This window comes from Vicugna pacos, chromosome 16 (genome assembly GCF_048564905.1).
Source record: "Vicugna pacos chromosome 16, VicPac4, whole genome shotgun sequence".
NCBI classification, from domain to species: Eukaryota; Metazoa; Chordata; class Mammalia; order Artiodactyla; family Camelidae; genus Vicugna; species Vicugna pacos.
The window spans coordinates 12,884,015-12,905,812 of record NC_133002.1 but is presented as its reverse complement, the minus strand read 5'-3'; the positions used below and the strand labels follow the sequence as shown (position 1 = coordinate 12,905,812).

General features: G+C 41.8%; 1 protein-coding gene and 1 long non-coding RNA gene across 2 annotated transcripts in view; one reads left to right on the top strand and one right to left on the bottom strand.

Annotated features, from left to right (window-relative positions):
* LOC140686475 (uncharacterized) overlaps window positions 1-21,798 on the bottom strand; it is a 196,984-nt gene that overhangs the window by 126,677 nt on the left and 48,509 nt on the right. The gene's annotated exons all lie outside the window — the stretch shown is intronic.
* On the top strand, window positions 167-20,737 carry LOC102543027 (myosin-4). Its single transcript, XM_072940726.1, has 38 exons — window positions 167-370; window positions 470-613; window positions 736-892; window positions 1,939-1,966; window positions 2,721-2,835; window positions 2,930-3,022; window positions 3,157-3,220; window positions 3,890-3,988; window positions 4,079-4,182; window positions 4,336-4,474; window positions 4,677-4,795; window positions 4,884-5,033; window positions 6,358-6,528; window positions 7,230-7,536; window positions 8,364-8,434; window positions 9,004-9,091; window positions 9,178-9,295; window positions 9,621-9,744; window positions 9,838-9,974; window positions 10,103-10,358; window positions 11,026-11,268; window positions 11,570-11,746; window positions 11,968-12,113; window positions 12,362-12,452; window positions 12,547-12,936; window positions 13,432-13,558; window positions 13,983-14,101; window positions 14,229-14,425; window positions 15,617-15,800; window positions 15,881-16,046; window positions 16,148-16,272; window positions 16,542-16,850; window positions 17,461-17,664; window positions 18,925-19,050; window positions 19,146-19,316; window positions 19,411-19,515; window positions 19,615-19,710; window positions 20,510-20,737. The coding sequence occupies exons 1-38, from the start codon at window positions 167-169 to the stop codon at window positions 20,660-20,662; spliced, it is 5,817 nt and encodes a 1,938-aa protein (XP_072796827.1). The 3' UTR covers window positions 20,663-20,737.

Sequence of the window (21,798 nt, the reverse complement as noted above, 5' to 3'; positions counted from 1 at the left end):
CACCTGGCAGAGTACACACGCGTGATCCCTAAAGGCAGGGTGAGGAACGGCGTGGCCACTAAAGCAGACTGAAGAGCAAAAGGACAACCCACGCCCTGGCTCACCATCCAGCGCTCTTTCTCCCTCAGGTACTTCGGTGCCCTGCTGCCATCAGTACTCTGCAGCCATGAGTTCAGACCAGGAAATGGCTATCTTTGGGGAGGCTGCTCCTTACCTCCGAAAGTCTGAAAAGGAGCGCATCGAGGCCCAGAATAAGCCTTTTGATGCCAAGACATCAGTCTTTGTGGTGGACCCCAAGGAGTCCTTTGTGAAAGCGACCGTGCAGAGCAAGGAAGGGGGGAAGGTGACAGCCAAGACTGAAGCTGGAGCGGTAAGTAAACCATCTGCAGGTGATAAGACAGGGCTCACCTCCAGGTAAGGGAGCTGACACATAGTTTTTTGACATGGCCTCTCTTTCTTGACTTGACAGACAGTAACTGTGAAAGAAGACCAAGTCTTCCCCATGAACCCTCCCAAATATGACAAGATCGAGGACATGGCCATGATGACCCACCTGCATGAGCCTGCAGTGCTGTACAACCTCAAAGAGCGTTACGCAGCCTGGATGATCTACGTGAGTTCCTTCTCATGGACTTCTGCTCATACACATGGCTCATATTTTGAAAAACAGCACATTCCTAAGGTCCCTATGAAATAATTAATTCCTTTTTATTTATTTATTTTTTTTTTGTGCAGACCTACTCAGGCCTGTTCTGCGTCACTGTCAACCCCTACAAGTGGCTGCCAGTGTACAACGCAGAGGTGGTGGCTGCCTACCGAGGCAAAAAGCGCCAGGAGGCCCCGCCCCACATCTTCTCCATCTCTGACAATGCCTATCAGTTCATGCTGACTGGTGAGTGGCTCAAATGTTTTCCATATGTATTATTTTATGATCACAAAATGGTAAAGTGAAAAAGACCTTTAGAAATAACTGAATCCAACCTCCTAGTTGCACAGAAGAGGTGACAAAAGCACAGAGAGGTTCACACTGCCAAGTGGGGACTAAAACTTAGTTCTCCTGATTCCACCCCCATGACTCCACCAGACCACGTACTGCTCCATCCTACTAAGTTTGACTCGTTGATAGTCTCCTTGCTTGGAAATTCATGATTTTATATATTTAATTAACAAAAACAAGCTGAAGTGTATTGTCTAATAGAAATGAAAAATACATGTTCAACATTTTAGTACCTAAGTTTCCTGTTGATTTCAAATTAGATATTTTAAGAAGTATTGTTATACCTTTAAAGTCACCAGCAATCATTTCAGAGGTAAGATTCTCTCTCTGATAAAAATGGTATTTTGGGGCTACATGCATACATACAGAAGTAGTTACTGTTCCCGCTTAAAAGGACATTATTCTCACTGAGGTACCATCTCTCATCTAATCTTTCTTTAACCCAATTACACTTTTTCAGAAGGCTGATCAGAGTTAGGGTTGCAGTGGATGCCCTTGAGACAGAGGTGTGTGTGCGCGCACGTGTGTGTGTGTGTGTCTGAAGGCTCCATTAAGAAACTAAAGCTCAATCTTGACTTGATTAACATGATTTTAACCTATGAAATATAGTCCCATCCCTTAGCATATTATGCATTTATCAGCAGATAGCAGGACACTGAAATCTACACATGTCAAGTAGGGAATGTGTCTGGCTCTGGAAAAAACTACCCTTTAATTAAACAAGGACACACTTCCTATGGTGGCTTAAGGAATTTAAGATATGACAATATTTTATGTTTCTTTCCCCCCAACAAGAGACTTTAGAAAAACACCATATGCAACTTTAATACACTGAAAACCTCCATTGAAAATGACACTATAATCAATGCCCTGAACTTTCTATATAGAAAGTTTGTTTGTGTAATTGGTATATATGCTGACATCTAACCTTTTTCTTCTAGATCGGGAGAATCAGTCTATCTTAATCACGTATGTATTATTATTATGAGACTTATTCCTATTTTACTCACACTGGGAAAATGACAAACCAGAACAAGAAATTAATTCATGCCCCCATACTAAACCAACAGCATGATCAGCCTGCAATTAGATATTATAAAGTATAGGTTACATCTGAATGTAAAAGGACAATGTCCCAATTTAAGTCATTTGCTAGTCCAGTATTGAAAGTTCCAGAATGTTCCGGCAAGTTGGAGATGTAAAACACCACATCCTCATAACGCCAGAACCCGTTACCGGGAAGCGAGCACACACAGCTTCTGAAGGTTAGCAGTCTGAAAACGTTGCCAGTGTTTCATTTGCAAGGTCTACTGGGGAATGCTTATTCCTTCAAAGACCTCACTTGGGAATGTCTTTAGCCTAAGGAAGCTGACAGACACATCATTATTTCAGAGAGTTTTGCACTCATTCTTTCATTTGTTACATAGTGATTGAGTGGGTACTTCTTGGACACTCAAGTCCCGGGCTAAGCCCCTAGAAGAGAGTCTCGCATATTTTAAGCGCTCAAGAAATAAGCGTTGTATGATTACTGAATGAATGTCTCGCTTCTGGTCAGTGCAAAGCACCAGAAACAACATGAGCTACATGTTAGATGAAGACAAAGACCTAGGAGACTCTGACAAGAAATATAAAACAGGCAAATAAGGTACTGAATGCAGATGAAAGTCGTTTCATTTGTCACAAGAGCTTAATCTCTCACACATACTGGATCACTGTCTGACAGCGGGGAGTCCGGGGCTGGGAAGACTGTGAACACGAAGCGTGTCATCCAGTACTTTGCAACAATTGCGGTTACTGGGGAGAAGAGGAAGGAGGAACCTACTACTGGCAAAATGCAGGTGGGTCTGGCCACCATGTCAGAATCTGGGCTGGCAGGTGAGAAACTCCTGAGCCCCACAAGTGAGGACCGCTCTTGCCTTCTTGCCTTTGCAGGGGACTCTGGAAGATCAAATCATCAGTGCCAACCCCCTACTGGAGGCCTTTGGCAACGCCAAGACCGTGAGGAATGACAACTCCTCTCGCTTTGTAAGTCTCCAGGTCACAGAAAGGCTTTCTCAGCCCTTCAGTGACAAACGAGGCATGTCTCAGTTATCATTCCAGTCTCTTCTTACTTCTGTGCCTCCAGTTTTGTATATAACATCACCCTTTTCACTTGCAAGGGTAAATTCATCAGGATCCACTTCGGTACCACAGGGAAACTGGCTTCTGCTGATATTGAAACATGTGAGTAACAGGACCCCCTAAGTAGAATCCAAGAATGACAAATGATGGTTCGGAGGAACATTCTACAGCTCCTGCTGAGCCTGGAGCCTGTGACACACCAGTCTGCTGCCAAGCACACCCGTGCTTAATGCCAGTCTCAGCCATAGCCCGCAGCGGGTTTTACCCCCCCAGTCATGAGCTAACGGTTCTGGAGAAACCGCCAGGGCTCGTGGGGCTTGTCTGAAGTAGTCCAGCCTCAGAACAAATTTCACATTTTTCTCCGGAAAAGCTAAGACTAGACGTATACCTGTTTCCTATGGGTTCAGTGAATGTGATTTCTTCCTAGTACGAGCCTTCATAAACATGCTCTTAGTAACCCCTCTGGTATAAAGTGAGAAGAGACCCAGGAGAGGAATGCGTTTTCAAGGATCAGGCATATTCCAAATGTCAAGGATCTTCTGTGTGAGAATGAATGTGTCCTGCGCCAGGCAACTTTAGTTCCCTTCTAGAGGTAGGAAGAGCAACCGCGCGGTGTTTGCAGAGACGTAACGTGGACTATCTACCTCATGGGGACGCTCAGCTGGAATCTCAAGCATGCCAAGGAGATTTAGCTAGAGACCCAAAGTTCCAAAATCACTCCAGGAACTTTACACTTTTTTCACCTAATCCAATGCCTGCTTTCCACTGCAGATCTCCTGGAAAAGTCTAGAGTCACTTTCCAGCTAAAGGCAGAAAGAAGCTACCATATTTTTTACCAGATCATGTCTAACAAGAAGCCAGATCTAATTGGTATGAGCTTAAATTTGTAAGTTAGAAGCTAACTGTTCTATTAGCATCTTCTAAGGTGAAACATATACACTGAATTTTCCATGTACACAGAAATGCTCCTGATCACCACCAACCCGTACGACTATGCCTACGTCAGTCAAGGGGAGATCACAGTCCCTAGCATTGATGACCAAGAAGAGCTGATGGCCACAGACGTAAGTTACACATGCAGTTTTTAAAAAACAATTCCTTACATTTGGGAATGACAATGACAACCTGTTGTAGGTGTGATTAAGGACATAATACAAATGCTCCTAAATAAGTTAGTGTCTTCTGCCCAACTTCTGTCCTCTCATCTCTCCTGGTAGAGCGCCATCGACATCCTGGGCTTCACTGCTGATGAAAGAGTCGCCATCTACAAGCTCACAGGGGCAGTAATGCACTATGGGAACTTGAAATTCAAGCAAAAGCAGCGAGAGGAGCAGGCTGAGCCAGATGGCACTGAAGGTACCTGGTGAACCTCTATCTGGGCTAAATTAGAGAATACAGGCAAATAAGCCCATTCGAAACTCATGTCTCCTCTACAGCTGAGCTTCGGATGCATATACACAAGTCTACCCCCACACAGTATGATTCACTCCTTACTCTGTCTCTATCAACTGTGTGGCCACAGTATGTCATGCTGGATACCTGAATTGTGTCTCTGCAGTTGCTGACAAGGCTGCCTATCTCCAGGGTCTGAACTCTGCTGACCTGCTTAAAGCCCTCTGCTTTCCCAGGGTCAAGGTTGGCAACGAGTTCGTCACCAAAGGCCAGACTGTGCAGCAGGCAAGTGCATGACACTATGAATCACACACCCCCGACGTCTTCATGACATGTCTTCAATAACGCAGTGATCATTACTCTCTCTATGAAGGTGTACAACGCCGTGGGTGCTCTGGCCAAAGCTGTTTATGATAAGATGTTCCTGTGGATGGTCACCCGCATCAACCAGCAGCTGGACACCAAGCAGCCCCGGCAGTACTTCATCGGGGTCTTGGACATCGCTGGCTTTGAGATCTTTGATGTGAGTTAGCACAGATTTTGCAGGAGAAAAACTTAACAAATCTTACTTCCACGGTCTGTGTTACAAAAGGTCTATGAAAGACAGCTACACTACAAAGTAAACTGACACATGAAAGAAGATCAAAAGCCCATGAAAGGACATGAATTTTAGGGCGAGACAGATCTGGGCTCAGGTTCTACCTGTCAGTTCTGACCTGTGTGAACTTGGTTACTGGAAATGGTGTCCGACCCAAAGCTGGGCAAGTTCAACTACCATGTAAGGCACCTAACACTCCAGGTAACACTCACTCCTGAGATCTTTCTACCACTGGGTTCCTTAATTTCAAGACCTGAGCACAGTCCCCAAGCACAGTCAGCATCTAGTAAATGATGAAGAAGGTGAAGAGGCAACAACGGCAGCAAACTGGCCGTGGGGAAACGATGACAAACGCAAAGAACAGTTCTGAGATTCCTACCTGCCCTGCCGTGTGCAGGTACGGAGGATGGAAACAGCATCATAAAGACACTCAAATTCCACTGCCCAGGACAGACTAAAGCCATATAGTTTAGGAAGAAGGTTACCAAAGTCCCCTTCCTGACAGTAGTGTCTCGGATGTGTCTGATCCAGAGGTCCCACGTCTACCCCTTTGTCTATAAGTAGACTGATGGACACTGAATGAGATTGTCTGAGTTTTATGGACATGAGCATTTCCAGAAATTTTCAAGCCGACACGGGAAAGAGAGAGAATCTGGTACCAGGGCGGAACAGGAAGAGCAAGAGCAATCCACACGTTTTCAAATAAGAGAACTAACAACGGTGCAAGCTTGTAGACTCTGAGAGTTTTAAAATAACAGTTTTGCTGAGATAATCATTCACATACCGTACAGTTCACTTATTTAAATTTCTGAATTCAGAGGTTTTTGATATACTTACAGACCTGTGCAACCATCACGACAACCGATTTTAGAACACTTTCATCCCTTCAATGAGAAATCCCTCCCCATTAAGCAGTCATTCTCCACTTCCCTCTCCCCCAGCCCCTAGAAACCACTAATTTCTTTTCTGTCTTTGCATTTGCCTATTCTGGACATTTCATATAAAGGGAATCATATAATGCGTGGTCCTTTGAAGCTGCCTTCTTTCACTTAGCCTAATGTTTGCAAGGTTCATCCGTCCTGTACAACCTCTTTGACTTCTGTGTATGGTGATACCGCTTTCAGTCAAGAGCATTCCCAATCGTGTTTCTCTGCAGGTGGGCAGGGTGACTAGCCAAGTAAGAAAAGCCACGTTCAGAGAGAGGCTGTATCACAAGATGAACGGTAATTTGTATTTTCTGCTTATTCAGTTCAACAGCCTGGAGCAGCTGTGCATCAACTTCACCAACGAGAAACTGCAACAGTTTTTCAACCACCACATGTTCGTGCTGGAGCAGGAAGAGTACAAGAAGGAGGGCATCGAGTGGGAGTTCATCGACTTCGGGATGGACCTGGCTGCCTGCATCGAGCTCATCGAGAAGGTCCGCTTCCCTTTTTCCGATTGCAGATCACACTGCTGACCAGTATTTGTTTTTAATCATGAAACTTGGTGTATTCTATGGTAAAAGACTTCTACATATAAACAAAATCAGGGAAAGTCCTTTTGCCAGCCCTGAGGTAGCTATTCAGTGAAAGGAGACTGGATCTCTTCTATCGAGTCCAGAACTCTGCACTTCTCTACAGTTGTCAGTTCAACTTTACACTTAAACCATCTCTCCTTATGAAAGAGCTCAGAGGAGAGTACATTTACTTCTTATTTCTTTGTCAGCCTTGGATTCATTACTCCTGGCATTTGAAATTTGAGTTTCTAGCACCTTAAAGCAGAGCCTCTCAATTGTGCTAAAGAATCACCACAAGTACTTAAAATTGCATATATTTCCCTAATCTCACCTACAGAGATTTTTTTTTTCCAAGTGCTTCTGACAAAACCAGTTAGTAACTCACACTTGTGGAAATACTGCTCTAAGGCCTTTGGGGCAAATATGCAAAGTATGCAAGAGCACACTCTTCAATTACCTTGATAGGAACAACATAAATATTTGTTAAATTAACAACAGAAGAATAAGTTTTCATTAACTGCTAGGAATTAAAGGACGAATTTACTCAAACAGGATCATAATGTTACATATAATTTCTATTGGCAGACAAAATTCAAATCTCATCTTCCTTTTCATTCTCTCAGCCTATGGGCATCTTCTCCATCCTGGAAGAGGAGTGCATGTTCCCCAAGGCCACAGACACCTCCTTTAAGAACAAGCTCTATGAACAGCATCTTGGAAAGTCCAACAACTTCCAGAAGCCCAAGCCTGCCAAAGGCAAGCCCGAGGCCCACTTCTCCCTGATCCACTATGCGGGCACCGTGGACTACAACATTATCGGTTGGCTGGACAAGAACAAGGACCCCCTGAATGAGACTGTGGTCGGGCTGTACCAGAAGTCCTCAGTGAAGACTCTGGCTCTCCTCTTCGCTGCAGCTGCAGGCTCTGAAGGTCATTTTTAATATCATTAACATGTTCCTAGAGTTTCCTCAGAGACAGGTATAGTTATAGCACAACCTAATATGAAAATACTGGCTAATATGGAGCTAATGAAAAGGTGTATATGTAGTAAGTGTGGCACAATCTTAAGATCACAGAGTTTTAAAGCTAAAATTGACACTGTGGATCTTTCTGTCCATGACTTAATTTCACCAATGAGGAAACAGAGGTGAAGCACTCACTTGGGGTCACACAGCTCATTTCTCTTGTTTTAACAGTATTAGGTCTTTCAAGGATCCAGCTACGTTGGAAATGAGGAAATCCTTTGTCAGGGCACTAGTGCTTGAGAAACTGGAAGTTCTGTTCTCTTAAGACCCCTCAGAACAGGTGTGCAAGTAACAGAATAAAAGTACAGGCAACTAGGCAATGGGACTTCCCTGCAGGTTATCAGAGGCTCACCTTCCTGGGACCAAGCTCAGTCTTGCCTGTTCTTCAGGAAATGTTGCACTACGGAGGCATGACTACTCTGTCTCCTGGCACTTCCTTCAGGGGACAGACTTTTCACCTTGGAGTAGACGTGCCGCCCCATCCCTTTCCCACATGTTTGCTTTTTCACCCAGAGCTGTTTTGTTGTTGCTGTCCTGAATGCCTACTGTGTGAGCCAATGCTTATATTTTCTTAATCTACAGTTGAAGAGAAAATATGCAAAAATTAGGAAATGACACAAGTGGATGAGTGCAAATTTAAATTCCAAAGGGAATTCTGTCAGTCGTGATGTCTATGGATCATACTTAAAAGTCTGTTAAAAATAATTTAAATTTTTCTATTTTATTTTTCAGAGGGTGGCGGTGGAAAGAAAGGTGGCAAGAAGAAGGGTTCTTCTTTCCAGACTGTGTCAGCTCTTTTCAGGGTACAGTATATTCTTCAATTCCAGAGGATTACTTTTGTAAAAATATGAAATGATTGTAACTTAAAAAAATTTTTTAAGAAATCTATGGTGAAACTGAAGAAAGTAGTGATGTACCAAAAAAAAAAAATCTGAAAAATTCCTTAGGAAAAATTAAACAGAAGACTCACAGTGTGTCTTTTCACATCAACCTCTATGATAAATGAACCAACTGCTCTTTAAGCCCCAAATCTAAAAGATCTGTCATTAAGCAAATTTCATATGAAGTCAAAGTCTCTGAAAAAGCAACCACTGTACTCAGTTACATCTCCTTCATATGTCCCAAGTCTCAGTATAAATGTTCTCTGATTGGCAGTGCTTGAGAAAAATAAACTAAAGTTGGTTGGTTTTGAGTAATCCATAATTTCCTATCCACACTCCATGTGCATGATTTCTCTTGGCCACCATGCTTCGTTCCTCACTGAGATGGCTCACTAAAATGTGAAATGGGGGCACATTAATTACAGATCGATAGGGACTTTCGTGTAGATGTAACTAGAAATTATTTTAAAACTTTTCACACGGTTTTATAGGAGAATTTAAATAAGCTGATGACCAACTTGAGGAGCACTCACCCCCACTTTGTACGCTGCATCATCCCTAATGAAACTAAAACTCCTGGTAAGACATTCCTGATATCCAAATAAGACTCCAGTGTGACTTCTCATTAGACTATTATTATATGGAAAACATACCTCTTTTTTTAGGGGCCATGGAACATGAACTGGTCCTGCACCAGCTGAGGTGTAACGGAGTGCTGGAGGGCATCCGCATCTGCAGGAAGGGCTTCCCCAGCAGAATCCTCTATGCAGACTTCAAACAGAGGTTTGTATCTCATTATTTTTCCTTTTCAATGTGTTTGTCTATATAAAAACTGCCACATAGTTCAAATACTTTTTAAACTTTTCCTTGAAAAGTGAACTACGATCACTTTAAAGGTGATCATAAAAGAAAGAAGGCTAGGTTTATATTATCCTAAGTTTTTCATCATATCTTCTCAAGTTTTATAAAAGGCATTGTTTGATTGTTTTAATGGAATGATTTTTCTCCAAAAGCCAATCCATTGTTTTTTAAATGATAGCTACAAAGAGTTTCACCTTTATCTTCAGTGAAGAAAAACCACATTTTAGTATTTTTTTCATTCTGACAGATACAAGGTTCTAAATGCAAGTGCCATCCCAGACGGTCAGTTCATTGACAGCAAGAAGGCTTCCGAGAAGCTTCTGGGGTCTATCGACATTGACCACACCCAGTACAAATTCGGTCACACCAAGGTACTATCAACCCTAATTTCTATGTATCGCAATTCATCACCTTAGGGCTTTCTTATGAGTGGAAATCACACATTTAACTTGTTCTTTGGCAAGGTTTTCTTTAAAGCTGGCCTATTGGGAGCTCTAGAGGAGATGCGAGATGAAAAGCTGGCTCAGCTCATCACACGCACTCAAGCCATGTGCAGAGGGTTCCTGATGAGGGTGGAGTTCAGGAAGATGATGGAGAGGAGGTGAGGAACCAAGGACAAGGCCTGCTTCTCCACATTTTCATAGCTGAATCCAATGCAGTCATTACTTTTGTTGAGGGATGGTCACTTTCCACATGTTTCTTCATTTGCATCTTTTTTCTTTCCTACAGAGAGTCCATCTTCTGTATCCAGTACAATATCCGTGCCTTCATGAATGTGAAGCACTGGCCCTGGATGAAGCTGTATTTCAAGATCAAGCCCCTCCTCAAGAGTGCAGAGGCAGAGAAGGAGATGGCCAACATGAAGGAAGAATTTGAGAAGACCAAAGAAGATCTCGCAAAGTCAGAGGCAAAGAGGAAAGAACTTGAAGAGAAAATGGTTACTCTGATGCAAGAGAAAAATGACTTACAACTCCAAGTTCAATCTGTGAGTATTATACATTGCACAGTTCAACCACATATCATCCAACCACGAACTGGATATGAGAATTTTTTTAACTTAAGGTTTATAAATAAATGGTTTCCACTGAAACATGTGTTGTAATTGTTTAACTCAGACCAAAGGAAGATCAGAAGCAGGGTCACAAATCATACTCTGCTTATGTTCAACGGACATTCATACATAGCTCAGTCATCAGTGAGCAAAGTCATAAAAGTATCCATAAACATTTTCTTTCCTTAGACCCTTCTCTGAGATTTTATATTGTTTTCTTCTCAGTATATATTTTTTGTGCATAAAATAGTAGTTACATTGTTTGTACCACTGCAGGAAAAAAGACTAAATTCATCTCTCCTCAACTGTGAGAATTAAAAGTGACTTTTCCCAAGTAGTAAAGGTACAGATTTTGCCAAAAGGCTAATTTTACTGACTTGATCTTCCACACATGGATATTTGGAGGAAATCTATTATTATACTTAATCAGCAAATTGCAATTACTAACATTTTGTCCACATAATTTTTAAAACTTGGTAAGTTAGCTGGCATATGTGCTGACCAAACTGGTTGAGTCACTGAAGTTTCTCCCTTTTAATAAATTGTTGTGCATTTGCAGATATAGCTTAAAGAAATGAATACGTTTAATTTCTCCCTTTAGGAAGCAGATAGCTTGGCTGATGCAGAGGAAAGATGTGATCAGCTAATTAAAACCAAAATCCACCTGGAGGCCAAGATCAAGGAGGTGACTGAGAGAGCTGAGGATGAGGAAGAGATCAACGCTGAGCTGACGGCCAAGAAGAGGAAGCTGGAGGACGAATGTTCAGAACTGAAGAAAGACATAGATGACCTTGAGCTGACACTGGCCAAGGTTGAAAAGGAGAAACATGCCACAGAGAACAAGGTAAAAATCATGATTCACTTTAGTGTATTTACAAGTGCTAACTTGTTACTGATGTCTCTTAACTGAAAGTTTAATCTTAAAATTATTAAATATGAAAGGACAATATTGTCATAATTATGTCATCTCTCTTTTCTTCACCATTCCTATCTATTTACTTTGCCCATTAGCTCCTATATTTTTCAGCAACATAGGCCTGGGTTACCTTTCAGTTTCCATTTTTCATATCAGGTTGAAGTTATCCTAATATTCATCAAGACAAAAGGACGTCATTAACATTCTTGTAATTTGTCTAAATCTAAAGGTGAAAAACCTCACAGAAGAGATGGCAGGACTGGATGAAACCATCGCAAAGCTGACCAAGGAGAAGAAGGCCCTCCAGGAGGCCCACCAGCAGACCCTGGATGACCTACAGGCAGAAGAGGACAAAGTCAACACCTTGACCAAAGCTAAAACCAAGCTAGAGCAGCAAGTGGATGACGTAAGTGTGAAAAACACAGTGTTTCCTCTTAAGGTGAAATAAACAACTGTGACACAACCATCAATGATGCTCTTGAGCCTTTAACTGCTGATTTGAAAATAATAATTAAAGTTCTCCTGCTATTTGGTATAGCTTTCAAAATTCTCCTATGTCTTTGAGGGCTAGTAACATACGGTTCAGTGCTTAAAAACTGAAATAAATAGAATGCATTATAAATTTAGCTTGAAGGATCTCTGGAACAAGAAAAGAAACTGCGCATGGACTTAGAGAGAGCCAAGAGGAAACTGGAGGGTGATCTAAAATTGGCCCAAGAATCCACAATGGATATAGAAAATGACAAACAGCAACTTGATGAGAAACTCAAAAAGTGAGTATGATAGAATTCAGCTGTAACCTGCTTCTTGTCTGGGTCTCTAAAATATTACTTCATGGCACACAGAAGAAAAACAATGTCATCTTTGACTTTTGTCCGTAAGGAAAATGGTACACTGCTGACTTGTAAAACATGTCCTACTCACTTCCTCAACACCAGCAGTGTAGAGACATTCAATTACACAGAGGAAAGAAGACTGGTAGGAGGACGGACGGAAAGCTAACGTGTTGCTCTTCTAACAGGAAAGAATTTGAGATGAGCAATCTGCAAAGCAAGATTGAAGATGAACAGGCCCTTGCGATGCAGCTGCAGAAGAAGATCAAGGAGTTGCAGGTAAGTATGTGATTTCCATCAGTCTCATCCAAAATGACAAAAAAAATTCCTACCACCAAGGAGCTCTTAACTTTGAGCCTTTCCCCATGGCCAGGCCCGCATTGAGGAGCTGGAGGAGGAAATCGAGGCAGAGCGGGCCTCCCGGGCCAAAGCAGAGAAGCAGCGCTCTGACCTCACCCGGGAACTGGAGGAGATCAGCGAGCGGCTGGAAGAAGCCGGTGGGGCGACTTCAGCCCAGATTGAGATGAACAAGAAGCGGGAGGCCGAGTTCCAGAAAATGCGCCGGGACCTGGAGGAGGCCACCCTGCAGCACGAAGCCACGGCGGCTGCGCTGAGGAAGAAGCACGCGGACAGCGTGGCCGAGCTGGGGGAGCAGATTGACAACCTGCAGAGGGTCAAGCAGAAGCTGGAGAAGGAGAAGAGTGAGCTGAAGATGGAGATCGATGACTTGGCCAGCAACATGGAAACCGTCTCCAAAGCCAAGGTCTGTACTAACTTGTCCCCTTTCATCTTTATTTTCAACAACTCAAAATGATTGAGTTTCTACATGATTATACCTAATCTAAGTGTTCGAACTTTAAGTGCTAATTCAAACTTTGAAATTATTCTTAACTATCACTATGTTGAACTGAATCATTTCAGTCTGCGTACCTTCTTTGTAGAAATCCCTTTAAATTTTGTCACTATTACCATGAAAGGCAATTACAGAAAAGAAGTATCTAAAACACATACTCTGTATAATGCAGAATTTAAACAATGTTCTGGTTTTCCAAAAGAAAAATCTGATTTTCACAATAACGTATTTATTCATTTGGCCTAAATTACGTGCCTCTACTGCCAAGGCACCTTACAGGGCTCTGAAGCAGACAGCAAACTAAACAAAATCCAGCCCCTTTCCATCAGTTGTCATAGATCTCCAAATCTCAGACTTAGAAAGAGAAGCAGATCATCTTTTCCTGTTTTCTACTTCCCACCACAGGGAAACCTGGAGAAGATGTGCCGCACACTAGAGGACCAGCTTAGTGAAGTGAAAACCAAAGAAGAGGAGCACCAGCGATTAATCAATGAACTATCAGCCCAGAAGGCACGTTTACACACAGAATCAGGTCAGTAAACGTGGAGATGTGAGGAACGAGATGCAAGCCTCCACCCGTGTAGACCTATCAAACACTAATCCCTTCTTTGGCCTTATAGAGCCATCTATCATTGATCTGTCATTTCTCCATCTTTTTATTGTGAGATGGTACAATGAGTATAAGCTATAATTGGGGAAAAAAATTAAGCTCCTTGAGGTGTGGAGATTTTTGTTGTATCAGCATTAGTCAACAACCCCCTCCCCCACCCAAATCTCTGACTACCAAAGACAGCTCCCACATTTTTGAAAAAACAAGAAATAAATTTCTCAACAGCATCAGACCTCTTGTTATTCTCCTTCTTGTATGAAATTGAAGTAAGAGAGTTATGATACTATTTCACTCTTTAAACTACTCTTCATCTAGACCACATAACTAAATCACTATATGTTTTAAGGTGAATTTGCACGACAGCTAGATGAGAAGGAAGCTCTGGTGTCTCAGCTATCCAGAGGCAAACAAGCATTTACGCAACAGATTGAGGAATTAAAGAGGCAGCTAGAAGAGGAGATTAAGGTGAGGATTCTCCAGCTGGTATTTTCAATCACTTGAACTTGGCAGCATGACACACTATTGAACTTCACATAGAGAATACCAATGATCAGAACACAAATTTACATTGTGCACTTTTTGGTTGGTCCAGGCCAAGAGTGCTCTCGCCCACGCTCTACAGTCGGCCCGGCACGACTGTGACCTGCTGCGGGAACAGTACGAGGAGGAGCAGGAAGCCAAGGCCGAGCTGCAGAGGTCAATGTCCAAGGCCAACAGTGAGGTTGCCCAATGGAGGACCAAATATGAGACGGACGCCATCCAGCGCACAGAGGAGCTGGAGGAGGCCAAGTACGGGCTCTTAGTTAGGGGGGCAGAAAGAAGTAAAAGTTTAAAAACAATGACGGAAAAATTACAGACTATTCCATGGAGACAGATGAAGGATTTCAGCCTGTTTGATTATAGAGTGGTGGATTCCACATTTTCCTTCTGACAGCCTAATTTATGTCCACTAGAGAATGGGCCAGGACCAGAGCCCTCTCTCCATTCTGGCCTATTCCAAAAGCATCTTAAATTTTTTTCCACCAAAATGAATTACTAATTATCAGCATATTCATCATGAATTAAGTAAATTAATTTCCTTTAATATAAAGAAAAACAGACATCAACACTTATCTGGTACATTGTTATGAATATGATAAATAATAATAATCAGTTTTTCCTAACCTGGAGTATTAGACGTTCAGAACAGGGCTATCATACTCTGTCATCATTTAACTGACAACTAATCACACACACTGTTTGTGGAATTAAACTCATGGGAGTTCCACATGGAAGGAAAATAATCATTTTATTCTCAGCCAAAGGAAGTTTCCCTAAATCTAGATTTACTGCAGTGGTTGCTGGAATCAGACAGAATGACGGGCTTGACAAGCGTTCGCAGAAGGAGCACCCTGGACACAAGCGTGTCGGCTGGTGAAGGGGGCAGTAAGACTTCGGAGGGTATCTGAGAAGGATAATAATGGAATAATATTTATTATCAGGGGTGACCAAGCCCAGAAAGTTATTAATTGTATGACACTGAACACGTCTCTCTGGGCCACAGTTTCCTCACTGGTAAAGAGGACCGTGCTAGAAAATGTTTAAGGATCCTATTCAATGTTAAGCTTCTTCAGTGATACACCTCCTGTTCACAGGTGTCACTTCTTCCACCTTCACGTCCACACATTGCTCACTCTGCTAAGATGTTTCTTCATAACCTCCGTGCCTCACATCACCACCACCACCACACACACACACACACAAAAATGGCCTCATAAATTTGTTTGACAACCCCCAAGATAAAAGCGAATTCACCAGGAAAAATAGAATTCCAGAAGAGATAAAATGGGTGCTGAGGATATTTTAAAAAATCGTAACAACTTGTAGACAAAGGAGCAAGAAATCTTGGGGAAGATATGCTTTCCTCGTCAGCAGCTTTAGAAAGTTTACTGTGGTAACTTTGACTCTGCTCTTGGTCACTCACACTGACCAACTTTTCAGGAAGAAGCTGGCCCAGCGTCTGCAGGATGCTGAGGAACATGTGGAAGCCATCAATGCCAAGTGCGCCTCCCTTGAGAAGACCAAGCAGCGGCTCCAGAACGAAGTGGAGGACCTCATGCTGGATGTGGAGAGGTCTAACGCGGCCTGCGCGGCCCTGGATAAGAAGCAAAGGAACTTTGACAAGGTAGCTCCCAGTGAGCAGATTCCTATGGGGACACTGACGTGATTCTCGATTACAGAGGCTTAGTCCCGGTGTACTTCCAGGTCCTATCAGAATGGAAACAGAAGTATGAGGAAACTCAGGCTGAACTTGAGGCCTCCCAGAAGGAGTCCCGTTCTCTCAGTACTGAGCTGTTCAAGGTCAAGAATGCCTACGAGGAGTCCCTAGATCAACTTGAGACACTAAAGAGAGAAAATAAGAACTTGCAGCGTGAGTCTTTGTAATCACTGTATTTCAAAAATGGTGGATAGGAATCTTAACAATTCTTCATTTTTCTTAACTGAATTTGGTATTTTATTATTAAACTATAGAGGAGATTTCTGACCTGACCGAGCAAATTGCAGAGGGAGGAAAGCATATCCATGAACTGGAGAAAGTAAAAAAACAAATAGATCAAGAGAAAGGTGAACTACAGGCTGCTCTAGAGGAAGCAGAGGTATGTGTTTCATTGGCTCACCTATGCATTATAATATAAATTGAAAAATGAATAGCAACTGACATTTATCATGTTGCAAACTTTCAGGAGATAATTCATGTTATTTAGTGAAAAATACTGAATTATACCTTGGGAATGTAGAACTAACAGGCTAAACTAAGATATATGGAAGTCTGTGAGTTTTTCTAATGCCTTCTTGAAAAAAATCTTTATAATGTGCAAAAAAAAAAAAAGCCCTTTAGGTAACTTAAATGTTGCTTTTTTAAAAGGCATCTCTTGAGCACGAAGAAGGCAAAATCCTTCGCATCCAACTTGAGTTAAATCAGGTGAAATCTGAGATTGACCGGAAAATTGCTGAAAAAGATGAAGAAATTGACCAGCTAAAGAGGAACCATCTCAGAGTCGTGGAGTCAATGCAGAGCACCCTTGATGCTGAGATCAGGAGCAGGAATGATGCCCTGAGAATCAAGAAGAAGATGGAGGGAGACCTCAATGAAATGGAAATTCAGCTGAACCATGCCAACCGCCAGGCTACGGAGGCAATAAAGAATCTTAGAAACACACAAGGAATACTGAAGGTAAACTGGGATAAACAAATGTGGTAATACACAATCTGGGAGTAATTGTGTAACTCTAATTTTAATATTTTAGAAGGACTCTATGCCATAAATCACTTAAATAATATAGTAATCAGTTGAAAATTTTATGTACACTGCTGAAAAATAGTTTAATTCTTGAAAGTCCAAACAGAAATTACTTTGTCAACTGAAAAGAAGACAAAGTGGTGAGGGATTGGGAGGCACAGGAAGTGATGAGTTTATCTAAATGCCACTGCATAAATCACTTCATTTATGTGGACTGTATGTGTTTAATGTAGATAAATATATGTATATTTAATATGTATATCTGTATTTGATAACACCATTAGGTTATCTCATCTCTAAGGATACTTTCCTAATCCAAAATTTTGTAGCTTTAGTCATGGTATTTTTCTCATGATTCAGGATCTAAGATAATGTAACATTATGTTCTTTTGAATAGAATTGCTACTGAAGGCTACAAAGACTTGGAGATTTTTTCCTACCTAATCATACTCTAGGTTGTTAAGATCAGCGTGTGTACATGACCCTAAATTTGTATTTGCTTTAATTGGAGCATGAGTAAGAGTCATTTTCTCTTTCCATGTAGGACACTCAGCTCCATCTGGATGATGCCATCAGAGGTCAGGATGACCTTAAGGAACAGCTGGCCATGGTTGAGCGTAGAGCCAACCTGATGCAGGCTGAGATTGAAGAGCTGAGGGCATCACTGGAACAAACAGAGAGGAGCAGGCGAGTGGCAGAGCAAGAGCTTCTGGATGCCAGTGAGCGTGTGCAGCTCTTGCACACACAGGTAAGGTTTACGACTATGGTTGAGCAAATGCACTCCCGGAAGCTGAGGACAACTGAAGAGGATAAGTCTATTATACACTAAGGAGTAACCTGGCAAGTGTCCCTCCCAGGAGTTCTGGAAAATGTCCATCAGTAAATGTGCACTGGGACCCAGCTGGTTCACAAGTGTATATATGGACTGGCATAATCATGTTAATTTGAAATTAATTTAGAGTTCTAAAAACTTTTGTAATAAAAAACACAGAAGACCTCCTAATAGTCATATTTACAACACTGGTAACCATCTTGTCTTGTAACTCTAAGCTGCAAAGGGGATAAACAAATCAAATGCATGAAGGCCACCATTACTGTTAGACACCATTTGTGGTTTATAATGGATTGTTACGTTAAGGGTGGTATATCCTCACAATGGCTAATCAGCAGCCATTGTAGTATTCATGCATTTATTCCATGGAAAGATGTTCACAATATAGTAAGCAAAAACAGCAACTTAATAATAATATACAAAGCATGCTTCTTTTTGTTAAAAATATTCAGGAAACATCCAGAAGTATATACAAAAGTGTTAATCAATAGTTATCTCTGGGTAGTGAAGGTACAATAATTATTCTTTGTTTCTTTTTTGCTAATTTATATGTCCTACTATTTTTTATAATAAGTATATATCATTGCATACTATGAGTTGCAATATATGAAAATGGCAATCATGGAAAAGTAGTTAAAATCACATACTACAAAATAATTTTAGAAAGAAGTTAAAATGCCACATTTTCCTTACTCATTAGTACCTTTGACTTGATTGACTATTTTAAATTCTGCCAACTTTTCAAAAACATAAGCGATTCTTGGTTCATTTTTGTACCAATAATGATGCTATTTATCCATTTAAAATACAGAGCCAACAAATGTGAATAAACAACTAAAAACTAATGATTCATTTGTCAAGAGCTGTGTGGTGCTACCTGCAGCACTTCAGATTTTTTCTTGGGGCAGTGATTGTGCTTTGTAATTATAAGCAGCCACTGATAATAGTCAAATACATTGATATCAAAAATTAATTTTCATCTGGAAGAATTTAAGAGAATTTTTATTCACAGATATAGGCAGATAGAAAATAAGCCATAAACTTAAAATCTACTTTTGATTTCACTTTTATACTGAATATTTCTTATCAATAATTTATGCCTGTGTACACTAGTAAAAATGACAATGTAAATAGCTATAATTAAATGAGCTTTTCTTTTTGATTAATTTGAACCAGAACACCAGTCTGATCAACACCAAGAAGAAGCTGGAGACAGACATCTCCCAACTCCAGGGAGAGATGGAGGACATTGTCCAGGAAGCTCGCAATGCGGAAGAGAAGGCCAAGAAGGCCATCACTGACGTGAGCAGACGGCCACGCAGGGGTGGTCAAGCTAGAATCTTGACGGGCTATCTTATCTTAGCTCTCTCAACCTGTTTCATTTTACTGCTCATTAGGCGGCCATGATGGCCGAGGAGCTGAAGAAGGAGCAGGACACCAGCGCCCACCTGGAGCGGATGAAGAAGAACATGGAGCAGACGGTGAAGGACCTGCAGCACCGCCTGGACGAGGCTGAGCAGCTGGCCCTGAAGGGCGGGAAGAAGCAGATCCAGAAGCTGGAGGCCAGGGTGGGTCTCCACCACTTCATTTGATTCCCAGATGCCCAGCCTGTTCACACTGCTGGTTACAGCCAAGGGGCTAAACATCTTTGTTCTCTCCCAGGTGAGGGAGCTTGAAAATGAGGTTGAAAGTGAACAGAAGCGCAATGTTGAGGCTGTCAAGGGTCTTCGGAAACACGAGAGAAGAGTGAAGGAACTCACTTACCAGGTGACCAGTATTTTTCAGGCCTATCTCTTTCAACACAATAAGGCTAACGAGCTGTTTCGGAATAATGACACTATCTACTTGCTACCTCTTTCATTTCAGACTGAGGAGGACCGAAAGAATGTTCTCAGGCTGCAGGACTTGGTGGACAAATTACAAACCAAAGTCAAAGCTTATAAGAGACAAGCTGAAGAGGCTGTGAGTACCTCCACAGTGAGAGAAAGGTTCAGGAGTGGGGCCAGGTTTTGTGGAGACTAAAGTTCACAGAATTTAAGCAGCTTTCATTAAGGTAAAGAACACAAAATTGGGAATACAAAGTCAGACTTGAAAATGAATATTTATTTAGAAAGAAAAAATCTTACCACTAATTACTAGAGCCTTAGAGATTGAGATTCATTTCTTCTGAGACCTCTTTAAGGAGTTTTCCAGACATGGCAGTACAGAAATGCTACACTTGGTTACAACCACTTCCCTCCCAATCTGTAGCACGCCACAACTCCCAGCAATGCCCAGCACTCATAGAGGCCATGTGAATGAGGGCTCTGAAGTCTAAGACTTATTTAACTTCATGATAAAGCCACCTCATAACATTTCTTTTTCATTTGGCTGCAGTTATCTTTCTCATCCTGTTAATTCTAAAACCTTCCTTAAGGTTCTCTACACCCAATGCTACCATGGTGCCTACTTTTTAAAGTTTGTTTCACAGAAACAAGGCTGATTAAGATTCCTGCTACTTTGAGCTCCCTGTTGTCACTGCAGCATCTTAAGTTTGCCAGGAAGAGAGTCAAGTGAGAGAGACTGAACAGGGGGTTGGAAGCCCACTGACACACAGGCGAATATGTGACATGCCCTGCCCCAGAGAAGCACATCAGCAACTAACAGGACCTCTGCTTTCTCATTCATGAAGCAAATCCTGTAGCTGCTTCTGGTAACAAAGGCAGTAAGAATCAGAAAATGTCAAATTTTCTTGTTCTCTCAAATGCATTTCTTTTCTTAGGAGGAACAATCCAATGTCAACCTCTCTAAGTTCCGCAAGCTCCAGCACGAGCTGGAGGAGGCCGAGGAGCGGGCAGACATCGCCGAGTCCCAGGTCAATAAGCTGCGGGTGAAGAGCCGGGAGGTTCACACAAAAATCATCAGTGAAGAGTAATTCACTCTAAACGCTGAAAAGTGACCAAAGAAATGCGCAAAATGTGAAGTTCTTTGTCACTGTCACATGTCACTGTAATGTCAAGAAAATAAATCTGCAGAGAATTTTGCAATCTAAAATTACATGTCTCTTACTTACAAGGTCTACAATGCTATTAGAACCAATGTGTTTATTCAGCATTTGTTATGCTCCTACTGTGTGCAGTCGAGACGATGACAAAAAAATGAATGTAGTTAGTGAACCAACTTTAATAGAAGGCAAATGCAATGAAGTGCTTCAAGAGGACGCAAAGGTAGTTAATGTATCCTCAATTCCATTCAACCAATTTTACTGAGTACCAAGAATATGTCTGTAGAGAAATGGGCACCAAGGATATGACAATCATCCCTGCTCTGAGCTCAAGCCAGCATGAGAGGCAGCAATTCAAACAGATTTTAGTACAACATGCAGACTCATAGAAGTATGAAAGTAAATGTGGCCATAACAGTGAGGTGCTAACCTGGGGAATCCAGGAAGGCTTCTCAAAGGAGACTGACTTAGCTCCTAAAAGATGAGGAGATAGTTATGATACGGAAGAGAAGAGGAGAAGGTCATTCTAAGAAGAGAAAACAGGCATGAGATTTCAGAGTAGTTTAAGCACAGCTCCATGAGCAAAGGGCATCAGATAAGGCCAGAGACGGAAGTTAAGACCTGACCGTGAAGGGTCAGTCATATGCAGCACTAAGGAATTAGAACATGCATCAAACTGGTCAAAATTCACAAGGAGGAGAGTTGACACAGTTCGGGCAGTAGTGGGGAGGATGGAGTAAGATAGGAAAGATCAGAGCCTGGGAAGACTCTGAAGGCCTTAAGAATGATCCAAATTAGAGATGACAGTGATAGAAATGAAGGAGAATACAGAGTGAAAGTAGGGTTCCACTACTGGCATAAAGAAAGGCCTGGGAGAGCACTGAGGGAGTTAGAGTTTCACAGCATTCAAACCTCCCAATTACTCTGCAGTTACAGATTTTATTTCCTTCTCAAGGAAATTCTTTTCCTCTGAACTACCTACCTTTCTAAGAAAAAGGATAGAACTTTTTAGATTAATCTTCCCATTGACCTAATATCTACATACAATTCTGCTTACCAAGGAACCT